General features: G+C 51.2%; 1 protein-coding gene across 5 annotated transcripts in view; it reads right to left on the bottom strand.

The window, feature by feature from the left end:
* Positions 1 to 20,297, bottom strand: part of Lmna (lamin A/C) — a 29,404-nt gene extending 9,107 nt beyond the window's left edge. For 2 of the 5 annotated variants that reach the window (XM_021157127.3, XM_029475218.2), the window contains exons 1-3: positions 20,193 to 20,297; positions 13,981 to 14,050; positions 12,562 to 13,667 (exon numbers count right to left, since the gene is read on the bottom strand). In XM_021157127.3, coding sequence (XP_021012786.1) covers positions 12,562 to 12,917 — 356 coding nt within the window. In that variant the 5' untranslated portion in view covers positions 12,918 to 13,667; positions 13,981 to 14,050; positions 20,193 to 20,297. Of the gene's footprint in view, positions 1 to 12,561; positions 13,668 to 13,980; positions 14,051 to 19,135; positions 19,209 to 20,192 lie in introns of all 5 variants that reach the window. The other 3 variants (XM_029475220.2, XM_029475219.2, XM_029475221.2) reach the window with 3 other exon arrangements.
* Between the last annotated feature and the right edge of the window lie 587 nt (positions 20,298 to 20,884).

Below are 20,884 nucleotides of genomic sequence, written 5' to 3'. Positions count from 1 at the left end.
TCTGGCTGCCATCCGGCCCAGCCCTGGCTAGAAGCACAGCCCAACTTTCCATGACTTCAGAACTTTTCCGAAGCTGAGACAGCTGCAGGGGAGGAAAGAAAATGAAGAAAAAACACGGGTGCAGGCAGCAAGTTGCAGAGACAGAATCTGAGCTCCTTGGGCCAGCTCCAAGGCTGGCAGCGGCTTCCCAGAGGGGCCTCTCCATCCTGCAGGCCAGCCGGCTGGGGCGCTTCTGGTGAGCTCCAAGTCCTTCAATCTCCCCCTTTTACAGATGAGGAAACTGAGTCGTAGAGGAGGGTGCGTGGCCAACATTGAGCCTGGCAGACAGCCGCAGGGGCAGTGTCCAAGCTGACATTCTCACACTCCCCCACCCCCACCCACCACTGCCCTCCTAAGCTCTGTGGGTGGAGAGACTGCAGAAATAAGCCAGAGCAGGAGTGGGTCCCTTTCAACAAACTCATCTCTGACTGAGCTGAGGATGCCTAGCCTCGAAGACACCTCCTAGCCCTGACTCCTTGGGCACTAGAGGTGGAATTCCCAGGGTTCCCCTTGTCCTTGGCTGTACTGGGAAGTGGTACAAAAGCCCTGTCCCTCCAGGAGTGCATGCACAGGGCTGGGTTTTTAATGATAATCTAGCCATGTGTCTCATAACCACGGAGTTGTGTTGTGAGAAGTTATTAACTAGTTTCATCATTGTGCAAACATCACAGTGTGATCCCACAAGATGAGAGAAGCTTTTGGGACCCTCATGGTACATGACTTGTCACTGACAGAAACATTGTTATGTGGAACATGGCTGTAACAGCAAATACTTGTCATGAGCTTATTGCGTGCCAGGCACCACTGTAATGATGACAATACCAACTGCCCTTAGAGATGGATGCTATTACCAGTGTGATACAGAAAGGGCAAGGGGTTGAGAGCTCCAGCCAGGGCCCTGCAGAAGGCAGAGCTTGTGTTTATGCCTTGAGCAAAATCCAAGGGGCTGTTCCTCCATCCCTCTGGTCCCTTCCAGTGCTTTGCCCAGCGCTGAAGAGACTCCATTAAGGACTAAGACACACCCTGCAGCTGAGGGAAACCTCAAGCACACATTATCAAGGAAGAACTTGTGGTTTTCTTAGTCAGGCATAAGGAGCCCCATCTAGGGGGAAGAAGCCACTATCACCCATGGGCTCATGACTCAGACCTTGGGAGCTCTATAGACAGAGCCACAAGCACGCCCTAAGAAAGGGGGGGTAGGGCATGCCGCCTCTCCCTTTCTCTAATCTTCTTTGTGTAGCCCTGGCTGTCCTGGAACTTTGCAGACCAGGCTGGCCTCTTAATTCAGAGAGCAGTCTGCCTCTGCCTCCTGACTGCTGGGATTAAAGCAGCACCACCAAGCCCCGAAAATTCCTTTAAAAAAAAATTTTTTTTTTAAACTTATGCTTTAAGTCTGGTATGGTGATATACAACTGTAGTTTCAACACTTAGGAAGCAGAAGCAGCCGTATCTCAGGGAGTTCAAGGCCAGCCTGATCTACATAGAGTTCCAGACCAGCCAGGACTACATAGTGACATACTATTCTTATGGTTTTTTTGGTTTTTCGAGACAGGGTTTCTCTGTATAGCTCTCGCTGTCCTGGAACTCACTCTGTAGACCAGGCTGGCCTCAAACTCAGAAATCCGCCTGCCTCTGGAGTGCTGGGATTAAAGGCGTGCGCCACCACGCCCGTGACATACTATTCTTAAAAAAAGAAAGAAAAAAGAGCCAGCACTCAGGAGGCAGAGGCAGGCGGATTTCTGAGTTCGAGGCCAGCCTGGTCTACAGAGTGAGTTCCAGGACAGCGAGAGCTATACAGAGAAACACTGTCTCGGGGGAAAAGAGAGAGAGAGAGAGGGAGAGAGAGAGAGAGAGAGAGAGAGAGAGAGAGAGAGAGAGAGAGAGAGAGAGAGAGGGAGAGAGAGGGAGAGGGAGAGAGAGAGAGAGAGAGAGAGAGAGAGAGAGAGAGAGAATATAAAGAAAAGAAAAAAAACCATATTCCATGTATAGTAATGCAGGGTACATGTTTAACACTGTAACAGTTATTTGATATCATTTAAAACAGATTTTTAAAAGAGAGAAAAAAATTTGAGGTAAATAGCTGTCCTCTATCAAACACCATTTCCTTCCTAGGAGAGTTAGACCTCTCCTAGGAAGAGGTGCAGACACCGGACAGGACTAGGTGGCTGGCTGTGTCTGCATAGAGGTGTGGTCCAGTTCCAGCCCACTGGGCGTGGTAGTGGGAAAGCTGGATTTGTGCTGGGTTGGTATGGAGGACTGGGTGGGGCAGACCAGGGGTGCTGGGAAGGGGTAGGAACCGGGGCTCCTCCTGTGACTCATGTTCAGAGCCACAATACCAGGGCAGGGGACGGGAAGTGGTCCAGTGCTCTCAGGGGGTCAGTGAGACCCTGCCTGCTTATACCCTGTGCCAGGCCCGGTGCCATGCTCTGCGTGAGCAAAGGAGTGGCTGCATCCCTTGCTGCCTCCAGGGGCCGGGGCCAGAAGGGTTGGGTATCCGGTTTAACTCATCCCGGTGGGCAATCCTGGCACACGGAGGGGCATGGGGGAGGGGAGCAGAGCAGTCAGGAGCAAGGTAAGTGAGAAGCCGACGCGGGTGAGGGGTGGGGGGCCAGGCTGGGGTCCCCCGGGCTGCTTTAGGGAAGAAAGGCAGCAGTGGCAGAAGGGCTGGGCTGGGCACGGGGCCAGGCGCTGACCCGCCCACTGAGTCATCCTCCTCAGCCACCTCAGATGCCAGATATGGAAGCCGCGCGCAGCCTGTTTGGCCTGGTTGCCCGGAGCAACAGTCTAAGCCCGGAGGGAGTGGCCTGCATTTCCTCCCCTGTCCTGGGGAGGGACCAGCGGCCTAGACTCTACGTGGGGCTAAAAATAAGGAGCAGGAGGGGATGACGGCCCGGCCCGCGCCCCGCCCGCCCGCCGCCTGCCTCACCGGCCCTCCGCGTTCCCCATGGCTGGGCCAGAGAGAGCAAGGCCTCGCGCCCTCAGGAGTTCCGGAAAGACCCGGTGACCCCCTGTGGTTGGGCAGGGGACTGAGGTGCTGCTCCCCGCCAGGGTCCTCCTGGGACTGCAACCCTCTACCTGGCTAACTTCCGGCCCTACCCTGCCCAAGCTGCTGCTCGACCTAGACCCATATTGGTTTATTTATTATTTATTTTTATTCATGACAGGGTCTCAGGTATCCCAGGGTGCCCCGAATTTGCTAAGTAGTCAAGAATGACCTTAAATGATCCTCCGGCCTCTACCTTCCAAGTGCTGGGATTACACGTGGTTTGTGGGATGCTGGGATCAAACCCAAACCCCGAAGTTCGTAAATGCTAGGCACACTACATCCCCAGACCCTATTTTTTTTCCCATTAACAATGCAGTTTCCTTTATCTTAATTATGTAGACATGAATGATGCATGTACTGTGTATTAAATACAGAAAGCTTTCTATATCTGGCCTAGCACAGCAACCCCGCCCGCCCGTTCTCGCATGTTCAGAGCTCTACCTCAGCCCAGTTTTTACCGGCGGGATCTTTGAGTTTTTGTATATGTCCTCTTAATACCTTAAAGTTTAGTGTTCAGGGCTTCTGGACTAACCTCTGGACTAATTTCTGCACTTTCTCTCGCAGATGTAGACAGGAAAGCCCTAGACACTACAAACCGACCCACCAGGTCACCGGAGTACACTCAGAACACTCAGGGACACACTAAAGAAACGGACCTAGAGGCTGGGGTAATGTCCTGGGTCTAACTCCAGGACAGAAAGAGAAGGGAGGAGATGGTTCGGCAGTGTGAGGAAGGTGAAAGAGAAGGAAGTCATAGGAGGCACATGGGCTGCAGAGAGCAATGGGGATACACAGTCAGTCCTTTTAGAAGTCCTCACTCTGTGATGCTGGGAGACCCCCGTCAAAACGACCAAGGCCTAAGGAATCTACCACCCTTAACTACTTTCAAAGCTTACACCAGCTCTGGACTCTGCAGCCATCCAAGAAAACCACTGCCCACTACTTGGTTTCTTGGCTGTTCAGTGGGTCTGTGACCACTTTCAAATTCTGGCAGGATGTGGGCCGCCCCACTCTGGCATGCTGAGCAAGGATGGAAGTGGGCAAGGCAGGTATTCCTGAGCCACATCCTCCAAACCTGTCCTGTGAAACTCTGGATGCCTGTCATTTGAAAACCGCGAGGTTAAGGCTGGGAGGTGGTGGCACAAGCCTTTAATTTCACCACTTGGGAGGCAGAAGCAGGAGGAGATCTGTGAGTGTTCAAGGCCAGTCTGGTATATAGAATGAGTTCCAGGACAGCCAGGGCTACATAGAGAAACCCTATCTCAAAACAACAACAACAAGAGAGAGAAAGAGAAGAGAAGAGAAGAGAAGAGAAGAGAAGAGAAGAGAAGAGAAGAGAAGAGAAGAGAAGAGAGAAAAAAAAAGAGAGAAAGAGAAAAGGAAGGGATGAAGGAAAAGAAAAAAGAAAAACACACAGTAAGAGCCACGGTCTGGACCACCTCAGGCTTCCCCATGCAGGCATGTGTGCCCGTGGTTGGCAAAGCTCAGCTTCCTCTGGTAGACTACTGGACAGGCCTAGACTCTAATGGGATCTGAGGCCTCAGATCTGCTTCCAGAGCAGCCAGGATCTCAGTTGCCTTTCCCCGCAAACAAAGGCAAGTCTTAATTCCAGGACGAGGGAGAGTCTGGTAGGGCTCTGGTGCCCAGAACAGGATAGGAGGTCTGTTGACATGTCCAGACACCACTCCAGCAGAGGCACTGGGCCTGGCAAGGGGCCAGGCCTGAGTCACAGCTGCTGGATATATCAACGTGGCATTGTACAGAAGAGAAGCCTGGAGCCAGAGGCCAGAGCATAGGGGTCCTAGACACCCAATAGCAGCTTCTCCCGACTCCTGCCTTCCCTTTAGTCTCCTGCTGACCTCCACTTCTCTTCTTTCTAGTCTACTATTCCAGCAGTCAAGCTTGTATTGTCACGAGATGTCAGGGTAGGGCCCGAGGACAGATAAAAGTGAGACAGCAGGAAGGTAAGGGTGTCCTAACAAAGCAGAATGACCCGAGGGACTCCTCGGAAAGTGTCACACTCCGCTGTGTGACTTCTTGGGACTTATCAGGCACCCTCTATCTGGTCGCACACACTTATTAACCCTGACTGTCTCAGGAGGGAGTCTGAGCCACACCCCAAGTCAGGAGAGGAAGCAGAGGAAAGCTTTGAAATTCTGGTCTCACAGCACTTCGGCTAAACCTGGAACAATGCAACAGGTCCTCCCGGCAGGCAGAGGTGGCAGTCAGCATCGCAGGGAGGAAAGGGGGCCTTTCCATTGCCAAAAGCTTCCTCACCCTGGGCCACTCTGTCCAGAAGCCTTATCCTTTAAAAAGGGTCATCTAGCTCTCTGAGGTGGCCCTAAAGAGGTTCTAGGTGTCCCCCACCAAATCCAGACTCATTCTTCTTGCTGTGGCTTGATGTAAGGAAAGCCCACCTCAGCAGCTTCTGCACTGACCAGACAAGCGCTTGGTCTCCCATCCACTCTGAACCCTGCATACCATCCATGACTCAGCTCCCACTTCCGGGCCCAGGATCCCAAGCCTGAATTATTCCCTGCTTCAGCAGGCAGGATTCTGGCTTCCTCTCCTATAACTAGACAGTAAGGTAGGGTGATCCCCTTCCCAAATATTGTCCCTTTTCTTAAGGGATTTGTAAGGGCCAAGACTCACGGGGTATTGGCTGGGTACACCAATATGAGGGGCAGGTAATAGGCAAGGTCACTGCGCACCACCCACTGGCTTCTGGCATGTGATAGCTGACCCTGGCAGTCGGACAGATCAGTTCTGTCTTTCCTGGGAGCCTCCCCTCCAGCCCTGAAACCGCTCAGTCGGTGCCACAGGCGGCTATCCTGCTACACGGTAGGGCCCTTCCTATTGTCCTGAAGGTAGGCAGACACTGGACTTTATTTTCCCAACAGCAGTGAAAACAAAGCCTACGCCAAGACAGTGGTGTCATAATAATTAACCAACTCCAGCAGGCGCTTTCCGAGAAGCCGGAAGGAGACGACTGGTTATAATCCCACTGCTGTGGGAAATAGTTCTATAAAAAATAATAATAAAGAAAAAACAACCTGCACTGGCTATTAACTATATTCCAACTATTGTGCTTGGCTTTATTACTCTCACGTGGTATTTAGAGGACTTTCCCTTACTTTATGGGTCATTGCACTGCTTTGAAACCCAAGGTGCAGGTCTGTCCTAACTCCCTTTCTTCTACTGTTAGGGAAATTAAGGGAGAGGGTTGATTAATTCAAGGTCACGCAGCAATTTTAGGGACAAGGGTGAACCTAGAGATAGGGACACCATTCACACTGAGGGCCACAACTGTTTTAACTATGACCTAACACTATCTGTCACTCTGTCACTTTGTTAGTGGAACATCTTACTGAGAGATATCAGGTCTTGTAAATTCACCAGTGTCCCCATGTTAGAGCTGGCCTGGGTCACCTTCAGTATATTTACCCAGACCAAGGAAGGGAGACTAGAAGAGACTCTTCCTAGTGTCTGGGTCTCCAGATAGTCTCATGTCTAGCTGTGGCTGTTAGAGCTGGGCAGGGCTGGCAGGCTGTAAGGAGAGCAGAGGGCACAGCTGTAGGTGAAGGCAGAAAGCGTCCTCCCAGCTGCCCAGGCTTCAGCCTTGACAATGAGCTACTGAGTAGTGTCACTGACCACTTGAGGCCAGGGGAAGGCAGTAGGGGGACCCTAGTGGGGAATGGCTTTTCTCTTTTCTCTCTCTCTCTCTCTCTCTCTCTCTCTCTCTCTCTCTCTCTCTCTCTCTCTCTCTCTCCTCTCTCTCTCTCTCTCTCTGCCTCCGAAGTGCTGGGATTAAAGGCGTGTGTGCCACCACTGCCTGGCAGGCTTTTCTGTTTCCCTTGGGCTCCTTAAGTACTCCTCAGCCCCCGGGTGTAGCTGCACCAGCTTCTTTCCTTCTATTAGGAATGTGAATGGGGTCACCTAGGGCCTGGTACCCTTTTTTTTTTTTTTTTTTTGGTTTTTCGAGACAGGGTTTCTCTGTATAGCCCTGGCTGTCCTGGAACTCACTTTGTAGACCAGGCTGGCCTCGAACTCAGAGATCCGCCTGCCTCTGCCTCCCAAGTGCTGGGATTAGAGGCGTGCGCCACCACCGCCCGGCGGGCCTGGTACCCTTAAAGACCCTGTCTCTATCGACATAACAGTTCTGCCCAAGGGCACAGCCTCCTTCCAATCTAGGTAGCCGATTCCTATCCCAGGTCTTGAGACTGAAGGCACAATCCCCACACTCCCAGAGTTACTGATCAATGATGTATATATAGCCTAGCGGGGCTCTGGGTCTTTCCAGGTACCGATGGAGGCAAATGTGTCATTGGCCTCAGAATCTCTAGGCAGCAGAAGTGAGCCTTGGCTAGACTTCGAACCTGTCTTTCATGCTAGAGAAAGTTTAATAGAGTGGCGTGGCCACCGGAAGTCATAAGCTCATGTCCTGACCTTTCACCCTGCAGAGTGTGGGACAAACCTCTGCCTTCCATAGCGATGCTGTGCTGCTACTGTGATGACTTCAGCCTGCAGCCCCCTGCTTCTCTGCACTGGAGTCTCAGAAGTCTGCTAATGCAGGGGACAATGGAACACAAAGGTCTTGGGGGAAAAGGTGCTTCTGCATTGTGGGTCGGGAATCGTCCCCACTTCTCTCCAGCCTCACTCCAACAGTTTCTCATGGAAGCACACTCTGATCACACTCTGGGTCTCCGTATAGCCAGGGTTAGCCTAGAATTCACCATATTCCTCCTGCCTCAGCCTCTCAAGCTCTAGGAATTACAAGCTTGTGCTGCCAAAGCTAACTGGTACTAGCGACCGAACATCAGGCCCAATCATGCTAGACGAGTGCTCTACAACTGAACCTTAGCTACAACCCAATGTATGTGTGTGTGTCTGTATGTGTGTGCTTGTGTGTCTATGTGTGTGTGTGGTGTGTCTCTGTGAGTGCTTGTCTGTGTGTGTGTGTGGTATGTCTCTATATGTGTGTGCTTGTGTGTGTCTATGTGTGTGTCTGTGTGTGTGTATGTGTGTCTGTATGTGTGTGTCTGTGTGTGTGTTTGTGTGTGTGTGTGTGTGTGGTGTGTCTCTGTATGTGTGTGCTTGTATGTCTGTGTGTGTGATGTGTGTGTGTGTCTGTATGTGTGTGCTTGTGTGTTTGTATGTGTGTCTGTGTCTCTGTATATGTGTGTGAATGTGTGGGTGTGCCTGTGTCTCTGTGTGTGTGGTGATAGGCAGGCACTGTACTACAGAGCCACGCCCTATCCCTTTTTGCCATTCTAATTTCCTATGTACAGTGCCTGTTCTGAACCCTGGTTCCAATTCTACCAGTCTTTCTTTCTTTTTTTTAATTAAAAAAATAAAAATTTGTCTGTGTGCATGTGTGCGTATGTGTGTAAAATGTATTGTGAGGTTGCCTATAGACATGTGGAAACTAAAAGAAGGTATCAGATTCCCTGGAACTGGAGTCACAGACAGTTTTAAATCACCTGTGAGTGCTGGGAACTGAATAAAGTCCTCTGAAGAGCAGCAAGTGCTCACAACTCCTGGACCATTTCTCTAGCACCAATTATCTGTTCTTAAAAGTGTAGGGTGGATCAGGCAGCAGTGGTGGCGCACACCTTTAGACCCAGTATTTGGGAGGCAGAGGAAGGCAGATCTCTCTGAGTTGGAGGCCAGCCTGATCTACAGAGTGGGTTCCAAAACAGCCAAAGCTACACAGAAAAGCCCAGTCTCAAAAAATAATTAATAAATAAATTAGCCAGGCAGTAGTGACACACACCTTTGATCCCAGCACTTGGGAGGCAGAGGCAGGCAGATTTCTGAATTCGAGGCCAGCCTGGTCTACAGAATGAGTCCAGGACAGCCAGGGCTACACAGAGAAACCCTGTCTCAAAAAAACAAAAAAACAAAAATTAATTAATTAATTAATTAATGTATGCGTAGGGATGGCATGGCATGGTGGCACATGTCTTTATTCCCGCCACCCCTAAAGCACAGACAGGCAGACGTTTGAGGCAAGCCTGATATACACAGTGGGTTCCAGGCTAGCCAGGGTTACAAAACAAGATCCTGTTTCAAAATAAAAAATTTGGAGGAAGTGCCTGGAGAGATGGCTCAGTGGTTAAGAGCACTTGTTCTTGCAGAGGACCAAGGTTCAGTCCCCAGCACCCTCATGGTGCCTCACAGCCATCCAAGTCCAGTTCAGGAGATCTGATACCACCTTATGACTTTATTATACCAGGCATGCATGTTGTACACATACATAAATGCAGGCAAAGCTGGGCAGTGGTGGCGCATGCCTTTGATCCCAGCACTCGAGAGGCAGAGGCAGGCGGATTTCTGAGTTTGAGGCCAGCCTGGTCTACAGAGTGAGTTCCAGAACAGCCAGAGCTATACAGAGAAACCCTGTCTCAAAAACCCAAAATAAATAAATAAATAAATAAATAAATAAATACAGGCAAAATACTTATACACATAAAAATGTTAAAGATCTGGAGAAAAATAAAAGATAGTTTATGGAGCACTGGCAGATGCCTCCTCGGTGAGTAAAAGCCCTTGACGCAAAGCCTGACAACTGAGTTCCACCCTGTGTTGTAGAAGGAGAGATCCGCCTCCTGCATGTTGCCCTCTGACCTCCATTTGTGTCATTCCTCACAGAGAAGAAAAGTATTGAGTGTTCCACAAGAGTGGTGAGTTGGGTAGTAACTACAGTACTGCCTGTATCCTTTTGTTTTGTTTTGTGATGCTCGGTTTGAGACGAGGTCTTACTATAAATATAGCCTGAACTAACTCTGTAAGCTAGACTAGCCTAACCAGAACTTCTGGTGATTCTCCTGCCTCTGCTTCCTGTGTGCTAGAGTTACTATCAGAGATTCCAAGGAAGGAGGCAAGGGACAATCAAGAAGGTTTTATGGGTAACATAGGGGAGGCGGGAAAGGGACCCCAGGATGCTGTGGAGAGAAGATAGAAGATGCAGACATGCAGACAGTCTATACTCCCTGTCTCCTGTTGTCTCTTATAAAACCACTAGGGTAGGAGGGGTGGCGTCTGAGTCATTCATGCAGCTGTCTAGCTGGAGGAAGGCTTGCCCAGCCCTAAGCCTGTGGTGAGCCTTCCCTCGCTTCCAACTGTCCCCTTCTCCCGGCTTAGATGTCTAAACCTCCTGAGGAGAGGAGGAGAGAGGGAAGGAGAGAGTTGTTTTGTCCCCCCTCTTCTCCACCTCTTCCTTGGAACTTACAATCCACCTTGAAAAGCAGAGGCCTGTAGGTGCAGTTGAGAGACCCAAGTTGAGCTGTGCCACAGATTGTCACAGGGTCTCACAGTTCTGTCTAACTCCAAGCCTGACCCTGAACTCTGAGCTCCAATTAAACATTAAACTGGTCACTTTTCCCCACCCAGGCCCTGGTGGGAGGGGCTACTGGACAGTGCCTTTCATCCTTCCCAGATTTCCAGGGCATTTCTCCGACTCAGCCTGAGCTCAACAGCTATAAAATGAGGCAGCAGCCGTGGTTTTCTATGATGAACACAGAAGGGCAGGCACCCATCTCAGTTCCTTAGCCTCCGCTCCACCCCACCAGCAGGGACCTAGGTGTGTATACCCACCCCCCTTCCCGGAAGCCCAGCCTCCTCAGTTACGATCAGTGGAGAATAGAGGCAGGTGGCTAAATATAAAAAGTCCACACATCACCCAGCCCCTACCCAATGTGTGTACACACCACCTGGTGTCCCAGGCTGGACAGCTGCACTGGGGGCAGGAGACACAGAATGGCATGGCTAGATGAACAAGAAGCTATAGATTCCACTGTCTCTGTCCCCACATCTACTATACAAGTTCTGCACCAGAATCTGCAAGAGCTTTGGTGGCTGACTTAACTAGTTTAGATCACTAACTAGTTAACTCACTGGGACTCCTCTACTCTAACTTGCCTCATGTATTTCTTTCTTTTTTTTTTTTTGGTTTTTCGAGACAGGGTTTCTCTGTGTAGCCCTGGCTGTCCTGGCACTCACTTTGTAGACCAGGCTGGCCTCGAACTCAGAAATCCGCCTGCCTCTGCCTCCCGAGTGCTGGGATTAAAGGCGTGCGCCACCATGCCCGGCTGTATTTCTTGATAAGGTGTTCATATCCCTAGTGGATGAAAAGACAGCTAATTCCTGTTAGCAGAAAGAAAGGCTGGACCCATCTGTGCACATGACCTCTGCTCACACTTGAAGCAATGGGCTTGCCATACTCACCACCTAGGGCTGGAATCTGGTAAGGAATAGAATGACCAACCACAGATACACAGTGGGTTTTGTCAGAAGATAATGCAAGAAGGAAAAAGAGGAAGAAAAGTCAAAGCTACCAGCCCCTTAGGTATCTGTGCACACGTCCAATGTCCAACGCTCTTTGGCTTAGGTCTACAACATAGAAGGAAAGACCACAGCACAGAGTGAAATGGAAGTACCGGGAGCAAAAGCCCAAACTTCCAGGCTTTGGAAAGCCTTTTTAGAAAGTAGGTGGAGCCAAGTAGGGTGGGGTAGGGTGGGGTAGGGATGGGTGCAATGGGAGTGGCCTGAGGCTCCCTAACGGCTGCATTTCAAAAAATGTCATTGTATTCCAGAGGTTTAATAAGATCAAGACATCAACAGTTCAGAGGATGGGCCAGAGTAAAGTCTGGCTTAACTAGGAAAATGAAAGTGGCTCGCTGGCTGAGCAAGGAAAGGACAGAGCTTCCAAAACCCTTAAGTCACCAAACAGAGAGGGCCCAGACTGGGGTGTCCCAGACTCAGGCATAACAGAATTTCCAGAGCCATTAGCTTCTGTGCCCGGTCTCCCTCCCCACCCTCCCTTGCATTCCTCGCCCAGGCAGGCCAAGGGCTGTGGGAGCTGCGGGGGAGCAGATCTCCTGGTGTGCTTCTGGTGGGCCTGAGAGTCTAGGAAAAGCCCCAGACATTCCCAGCTCCTAGAAAGAACCAGGAGAAGGCCGTGCTTACACAGCCATGAGAGAAAGGGGCTATGCAGTCTTGGTAACTCCGCTACAGTACCACTGGACAAATGTCAGTGTGGGCGCTATGTCTTAGTGGACATCATGTGTTCAGAGCCACGTTGGGCAAGATTGGCAAAGTGCCAAACCTACCAAGAAAGTTCTAATAAAACCCTTTCACCCATTCTGATGTGTCCCGGGCGGCGTTCGGGAGTTCCAAGACCTGGTAGAGCCTGTTCTACCTTCCTCAAGCCCATCCCCCAGGCTCCAAATGACTGAAAAATCCCACCTTGACAGCGTAAGGCCCTGTCGCCAACGCTACTTGGTCTCAATGCCCCCACCACTCTTTATATCCCCCACCCTCTCACAGAGACCCCCTCCCTTCTATGTCCTATCATGACTATTACCCTTGGCACTGCCAGTCACCCACGGGAGGCAGTTCCGGGGAGGGAGGGGACTAGATGGCCAGTTACAGGCGACTGCTGCCTCCCTGGTGCCGGCCGGCCGGGCCTCACTCACCGAGCCTTCAGCTCCTTGAACTCCTCACGCACTTTGCTCAGCTCCAGCTGGAGGCGGGCGCGCTCCTTGGCCACAGAATCGAGGGTCTTGCGGGCATCCCCCAGCTCGGCCTCGTAGGCCGCCTTGATGCCGGACACCTCTCGGCTGACCACCTCTTCAGACTCAGTGATGCGAAGGCGCAGCCCCGCATTCTCGGTCTCCAGGGAACGCACGCGATCGATGTACACCGCCAGGCGGTCATTGAGCTCCTGCAGGTCCTCCTTCTCCTGCAGCCGGGTGATCCGAGTGGGCGACAGTGGGGTAGAGCTGGCCTGCGCCCCACTGCGGGTGGCGCGCCGCTGTGACGGGGTCTCCATGGCCGGCAGGGTGACAGTGCTGCCCGCTGGGCAGGGGTCCCGAGAAGGGCGCGGGACTTGGACAGAAGGACAGAGGCTGCTCAGGGGGACAGCGAGCCGGCGAAGCTCGCTCCTGGCAGGCGTGGAGATCTGGGCTGGGCGCTGGCGCACCTCGGGATCTGGGTTGGCTGGTGTTGAGGCTGAGGCAGCGTTCCCGCGAACACTGAGTCACTGACAGCCAGGCAGAGGCTCTAATAGGCCCTCCTCTACAGGGGGTGGATCCACTGCTCTTAAAGGAGCCATCCTGTACCCAAAGGGGCGGGGGCAGGTATGGTGAGGAGGAGCCAGCATGCCAACCCTCACTCTGCAGAACACCCCTTTCTGGCCTGGGGCTTCACAATGTTGGTTCCTGCCTACTCAACTCTAAACTTGCCTTTGGCCTTCTGGGGTAAAGAGCAGAGCCAAAGAATTTGAGTAGGTGGGCAAAGGGTAGTGGTGAGGGACCAGGGGAAGTAGGTGCAAAGTGAGGGAGAGGATCAGGCATCCCCAGAGAGCCAAGGAAGTTGGGGGAGGGCTGAAGCTGCTGCCCATCAGTGACTCACCCCGCTTCCACCACTGGCTCCCCTTTCCTCAGTAGTAATAGTGAGTCACCTCTCCCCCGCGCACAGAAGCGGCCCATCCAGGAGAGTGGAATGGCAAAGGAATGGCTGTGTTTTTAGGTAACTGAGGAATTACTTTATGCCCTCAAATTTGGGGGCAAAGATCAAGGACCTCGGAAAAAAAACAAAAAAACCCAAACCTATGTACTTCCCTTGTATTTTTGGCTTTAAAACCAAACATTGGGTTTTAGATCTAAGAAATAAGCCTCAGTCCCCAAGAGAAGGCCAAGAATAGAAGCCAGGAGTTGGCCCCACCCATCCCCCCTCCCCTTTCATTTGGACCTAGACAGCTGGAAAAAGGGGCTGCTGAAATCCCTCGTTTCAGCCCCTTTCTTCAGCTCACTCCACCCAACCAAGTCCAAGACTGTACTTATTTTTTATTTCCAGGACTGTACTTATTTTAATGGATAATTTAAAACAGATACCAGAGCTGTGCGTGCATTCAGCACATGGCCAGGACACCAGGTTCCAGATTTTTGTGGCTGCGAGAAGGGCCTGAAAAGAGGAACAGGGTCAGAGGGTTGTTAATGCAGGGTCTCCATCCTGGTTCCATCCTAAACAGTGAGAGTAAGAACAGCAAAGCTACCCCCTCCTCAGCAACTGCATGCCTGTCTAGCCAGTTCTGGGTGGGCCCTGACTAGATGATCTCCCAATACAGTAACCTGGTCCCCTGGTTCCATGTCCCGGGGTCTCCTGCCTCCATCAAAGACTCCAGATCAGCTGTCTAGTCCTCTCCTATAACCCTAGCCTAAGTCTAAGCCGTACTGGTCCTGGCATCCCCTTCTGCCATGTTCCTTCCCCTTTTGCCATGTGCCTTCCCCTGTCCATTCTGTGAGGCTCTCAGGGTGCTGATTAGCTTGCAGTTCCTGCAGGTCCTGCAGGTCCAGGCAGTGGGCTTGAGTTGGGACTCTAAGAGATTTTTTTGTTGCTGCTGCTTTGTTTTTTTGTTGTTGGGTTTTTTTTTTTTTTTTTTTTTTTTGGTTTTGTTTTTTCTTTTTTGGTTTTTCGAGACAGGATTTCTCTGTATAGCCCTGGCTGTCCTGGAACTCACTTTGTAGACCAGGCTGGCCTTGAACTCAGAAATCCACCTGCCTCTGCCTCCTGAGTGCTGGGATTAAAGGTTTGGCCACCACGCCCGGCGCTTTGTTTTTTCAAGACAAGAGTTTCTCTATGTACTCCTGGCTGTCCTAGAACACATTTTGTACACCAGGCCAGCCTTGAACTCAAAGATTTGCCTGCCTCTGCCCCCAGAGTGCTGGAATCAAAGGCACGTGCCACTGCACTGGGTTCTAGGAGAGTTCTTATTTCTGTGAGGGTGACTCCAGTGTGGTGAGGACCCAGGATGCATTTAGGGGAGGGAACCTAGGACATGGCTTCCTTTCCCTGTAGTCCCTCGGGCTGTGTGGCTGCCATTCAACTTCCCAGACAAAACAACAGCAAAAACCGTTTCTTCTGCTTCTCCCTCTCCTACTTCTTAACCAAGAAGCAGAGGCGGGTGGGTGAACTGGTGGAACGTGAGCAGTGGGGCTCATGCTGTTCCCTGTTCCCGCTGTCTCAGCCCTTCCTACTCACCCCCCCCCCATCCCTCCCTGGCCTGGCTTCTCTTCCTGGCTTCAGTAGCAAAACCACATTTAACCCTTTTTATCCTACCCGCCCCCATTTTGTGGAGAAGGTATGAAGGAGGGCTTTCATCCCAAACTGCACTGAGCTCTTAGCAAAGTATCTGTGTCACCCCTACAATCAAGATGGCCTCAATCCTAAACCTGACCTTCAGAGGGAGTCCTTCCACCCTAATCCCTAATTCTGTGTCCCAAAGACCAGTGTCTGCCTTCCTCTGTGAAAGCACAAACCAATGCCAGGAGCTTCAGGAGAGAGCAGGAGAGGCCAGGCATGACGGAAGATGAGCAGCTCTCAACCATGCCTCTCCTTGTTGTGACATGAAGTCTGCACCTGCCTTCCCTGGTCAACTGTCACATGAGCAAAGTGGCAGACAAAGACATGGGGACTGGGCTCCCAGGGCGTGGAGTTCTGCAAAGCAAGCCGCAGAGCCGCACTCCCCTGCTTGGTGTCACAAGAGCCTCTTCCCACTGGCAGAGAAGGGTGGGGAGGGTCCAAACCGAGAAGAATGTATATTAAAGAGCAGCCTGGAACACAAAACTGGATAATGAGTTCCACATGGAACCCAGAAGTCTGGGAGCCGGAGCTTCTTGAAATCCAACATGGAGTTAGAGGGGTTATTTGGTGCTTGCCATCAGGACCAGAGGGCGCTGCTCTGTGTGCCTGGCCGCCTCTGACTCCTCCTCCTGAGAGTGCTATGAGGGAGGAGCATGAGGGACTGAGCCTTGGGTATCTGTTACACACCAGGTACCACTCTGTGCCCTTTAAGGAAGAAATGCATCTGGCCTGTCACTCTTGGGTGGGTTACCTCATGTCTTAGGGGCTCAGTTTCCTCCACCTGTACGAGGAAGTTCTGACAGTAGGTAACACACACTGTACAGAAAGTTCCCTGCTAAAGGCCAGCTCAGGGCTGTGACAGATGTGCCTCCAGCAGAGATGGAGAATGTACTTGTTCGAACAAATATTTATTGAGAACCTATTGTGTGCCATGTTCTTTTCTAGGCACTAGGGATACAATAATGAATAAAACACTGACAAAATGAACTGGGGAGCCAAGTGTGGTGGTACATACCTTTAATCCCAGCACTTAAGAGGCAGAGGCAGGGACTGGCGAGATGGCTCAGAGGGTAAGAGCACTGACTACTCTTTCAAAGGTTCTGAGTTCAAATCCCAGCAACTACATGGTGGCTCACAACCATCCATAATGAAATCTGACACCCTCTTCTGGGGTATCTGAAGTCATATGTATAATAATAAATAAATATTTTTTAAAAAAAAAAGAGGCAGGAGGTGAGTACAAGGCTAGTTTGTTCTACATTGTGAGTTCAAGGTCAGCCTGGGCTACACAGTGAGATCTTGCCTCAAAATAAATAAATAAAACAGAATGGACTGGGCTGGAAGTATAGCTTAGCAGTAGAGCATTGTGTAACATGGGGAAGGCCTGTGACTCATTCCTTAGCACCACACACATGTGCAAGACACACATACCCACACACACGTGCAAGACGTGTCTGCAGACACACACATGCACACACATAAGCACACATGTGCTAAGACACACACAAATACCCATACATGTGCATTGACAGACACACACACACACATACATGTGCACAGACAGGTAAACAGACACGCATATACATACACATGTACATGGACTTGAACTTCTGATCCTCCTGCCTCTACTTTCCAAGTGTATGCTACCATGCCTGGCCTGTACAATGTTGGAGATTGAACCCAGGGTTTGTGCATGGGAGGCAAGTACCCAGCCAATGGAGCCACATCCCAGTGCCTGTTTTATAATTCTGAGATCTGCCTGCCTGCTGAGTGCTGGGATTAAAGGCATGTCCCAGCACACACAGCTCCTATAATTTGTTTTATAATTAAGTGTGTGTGTGTGTGTGTGTGTGTGAGCACTATGCATATATGGGCACACATTCCACGCAGAAAGTCAAAGCATGACTTTGTGGAGTAGGTTCCACGCAGAAAGTCAAAGCATGACTTTGTGGAGTAGGTTCTCTTCTGCCCACATGTGTGTTCTGGGAACTGAGCTCAGGTCACCAAGCTTGTTGAGCTGTGACCTTTACTTGTCATCTAGCTAGCCCCTCTATCATCTTTACACTTGTGTGTCCCGAGGACCACAAAATAACTGCATGGGTTGGAAATCTGCTTCCTATTCTTCATGTCAGTCGGCCATTGCCCTAATCAGACACCAAGGAGGCAGCAGGAAGTCAGCTCAGATACTCAGCCTTGTCCACACCCAGGGCACACTTTACCACCTCTGCCAGTGCCCGTGTGGGAGGTGCAGGGACTAGACCTGTGCCAGGGTAACTTTGTGCAGAGGTCCAAACTGAGAAGCAGCAGAAGCTGTGGCCTGGCCCTGGGGAAGGTGTGAATGGAGGGGACTGACGGGAGAAATGGGAGGTGGAGGTGAGACCTGATGCTGAGCCTAAGGGGAGGGCTAGAGCTGCTCAGCTCTGCAGGGCCTGCAGCAGAGAGGAGAAGATGGAAAGCAAGTATCGGGGCAGGAGTATGACATTCAGGAGGCAGAGATGGGTGGACATCTTGAGTTTACAGCCAGCCAAGGGTATGTAGTGAGACCCTATCTCAAAACAAACAAACAACAATAATAAAGAGACACTGGCCTTAGCAAGAGCTATGCCCAGATGGGTGGAATGGGCTCAGCAGAGGACCACAGGCATGCTAATAATAACTAATGTAGGGAGTGTTTATGGATGCCTCCTACTCCTGGGTACCAGGTATTTCTGTGTCTTCAATGGCTCACAAAGCATACATCATTCTGTTTTGCAGTTAAGAATGAAGCCCAGGGCCGGGCGTGGTGGCACACGCCTTTGATCCCAGCACTTGGGAGGCAGAGGCAGGCAGATTTCTGAGTTTGAGGCCAGCCTGGTCTACAGAGTGAGTTCCAGGACAGCCAGGGCTATACAGAGAAACCCTGTCTCGAAAAACTGGAAAAAAAAAAAAAAAAAAGAATGAAGCCCAGGGATCTAAGTTATCTGTGTGACATAGGACTTGCCAACCTTGGCACCATAGCTGTTTCCAGCCAGATAATTCACTCTCATGGGAGAGGCTATGCTGAGTGAGATGTTTGCAGCATCTCAGAATCTAACTTACTGACAGAAGCCAAGAGCACTTCTGTCCCCAGTTAGGACAATCAGAAAACATCTTCAGACACTGCCAAATGTCCCTAGGGGAGGACACATCACCATCGCCCATCTAAGAATCACTTGTCTGATGTATATGGTTAGTAGCAAAACTGGAATTCTAATACAGGTTCGTCTGGCTGTAAAGGCTGAGATGTTAGCATTTGGCTATCTGTGATCCTGGGTAGGAGGAGAGAGAGGAGTCAGACCACTGGAGAGGCAGTTTTGCTCCCTCACAGGGTGGGAAGGGCTTAGGAATCCCTTCAGAGTGAGTTCCTGAGGGCTGGCCTTGAGTCATTCCTCCTCGGATCACAGGGTCTGTGACCAAACACTGCTGAGGTGAGGCCATCAGGTGTGCAAGGTCATCGTTATTGCCCCTACAGTGGGAGATCTCGCCCATTCTATTAGAGGCTGCACGTGGCAGGGACAGGGCTGGGGCCACGTGGAGGTGCATCTGTTTAATCTTCACCGTGAGAAAGGCATATTATCTATACTTGGTATGCCAGAAACCCCAAACTCTGAGAGGCTGTGAAAAATGGCTGGAAAAAAAACAAAGTTCCCACTGGGTCTCAAGAGTGATGCAAACTCCTAGCCGACTGGGGTGGAGGTGGGCCAGGGCAAGGATGGTCCTTACAAGTGATTGACAACTATTTGTGAAGCTTGCAGACCTCTAATCTAAATGAAGTCTCATCAAAACTCTCCAATATACTATGCAACAGAGACAGAAACCTCACTAGTTGCCTGGACATTTGGAATCCCTTTCCAGTAATTCCTTGTGCCTGTCTGTTAAGGAACATACCACTGAGGAATAAAGGTTTTCCTATCTTCGAAATGAGCGGCTGTCGCCCAGCACAGGTTCGAAATCCTGGTATCTGGGAGGTGAAAGCAGAAAGATCAATTCAAAGCCATCTGTGGCTGCATAAACTGTTTGAGGCCAACACAAACTAAGTACGACTATCTTTTTGTTGTTGTTTTGTCTTTTCAGACAGGGTTTCTCTGTGTAGCCCTGGCTGTAGACCAGGCTGGCCTCGAACTCAGAGATCTGCCTGCCTCTGCCTCCTGAGTCGGAGTGCCAGATGCTTTTCTGACTTTTTTTTTTTTAATACAACCTCCTGACAGAATGGTGGCTAACTCCTTTAATTCCAGTACTCTGGAGGCAGAGGCAGGAAGATCTCTGAGTTCGAGGCCAGCCTGGTCTACAAAGAAAAAAAAAAAAAACTGTCTGGAAAACAGAGAGAGAGGGGTTGGGGGGTGGGAGGAGACACAGACACACACACACAGAGAAAAAAAAAAAAGTTGGCATCTGAGCGCCGAGGATCAAAAGACAGATGGGGTGGGCCAGACCCCCCCAGATAGGCTCTGGTCCTATACCACTGGCCCCTAGCAGAGAGGAGCCAGCTGCCCCCCCCACCCCCCACCCCCCGTCATTGCCCTATTGCCCTTCCTATGAAATTGGAGGCAGCTGATCTCACTGCTCCAGCCAGGAGGGTAGGTGCAGCAGGAGGAGAGGGGCCAATCCACTCGCACTCACACTCACACCTGGGCAGGGCAACCCTTTCACAATCAAAAATCAGAGGAGCACAAGCAACTACCATTATCCCCATATTACAGATAAAAGAATGGGAGGCTTGGCCAGGTTAACTGATTTGCTCAAGGCCACATAGCTGACAGGTGACATAAGAAAGCCCTAAACACTAGACAGGAACCCAACCCAACAGCAAATTGTAGTGTGCGCAGGAACTGGCTCTATCTAGGAGGCGCTCCATCTCAGCGTTCTAAATCACCTTCCCCTCCCTCCACTTGGGTGCCTCGAGCTCCCTAGACTATGTCAGCACTCACCACTCTACAATACACACCAGACTAGATCAAAATAAAGATCAGGCTCGGGGCTGAAGGCCTTCCTCAGCTCCAGCTTTCCTCTCCACCAGCTTGCGGAGAGGGGAGGGCAGGTGATGGTGGTGGAGGAGGGGTGGGCATCTGAACGGAAAGGGCAGGACGGGGGCGGGGCACGTGGTTGTCCTTCCTCCAGGGACTGGATCGGGGCGGGCATTCCGGCTGCTCCCCGACCGGCCGCTCCCTCCACAGCCTGCGGCTGCAGTACAGAAGGCGAGTGACGCACGCTATTGCGTGTGGGCGGCCGCATGTGAGCCTGTGTGTATCTGTGTGTGTGGTTGCTGGGGCCTCCCCGGCCTCCTAAATGGGGGTTTCCTTTCCCTGTTGCCAAGGCAACAAACAGAAGCGCCACAACTGCAGGATGCCAGCAGGAGAAAAGGGTCGGTTCACCGCAACCCCCAACATTTCCAGGAAGTCAAGTGGGGGCGGGGACAGGGAATCCTTGTCTAGGTGACCGAAATGTTTGTGAGGCCTGGAACGAGGGTGGACCATTGTTCTGTTCTGCTCACGACTGAGGGGTTTCCCCTGAAAAGGAACGTTTATCACTAATCTTGGGGTGGCTGATTAATTAGCTAAAGCACACAGTTTTGTAGTAAGAGAGGTCCTTTTTACTTAGAAATCCAGCCCGAAGCCGTGGCATGGTGGCACATGCCGT

This window comes from Mus caroli, unplaced genomic scaffold (genome assembly GCF_978045245.1).
Source record: "Mus caroli unplaced genomic scaffold, Mus_caroli_1 scaffold_3, whole genome shotgun sequence".
Taxonomy (NCBI): domain Eukaryota; kingdom Metazoa; phylum Chordata; class Mammalia; order Rodentia; family Muridae; genus Mus; species Mus caroli.
The sequence above is the reverse complement of the archived record's forward strand: the minus strand, read 5'-3'. Positions and strand labels throughout refer to the sequence as shown.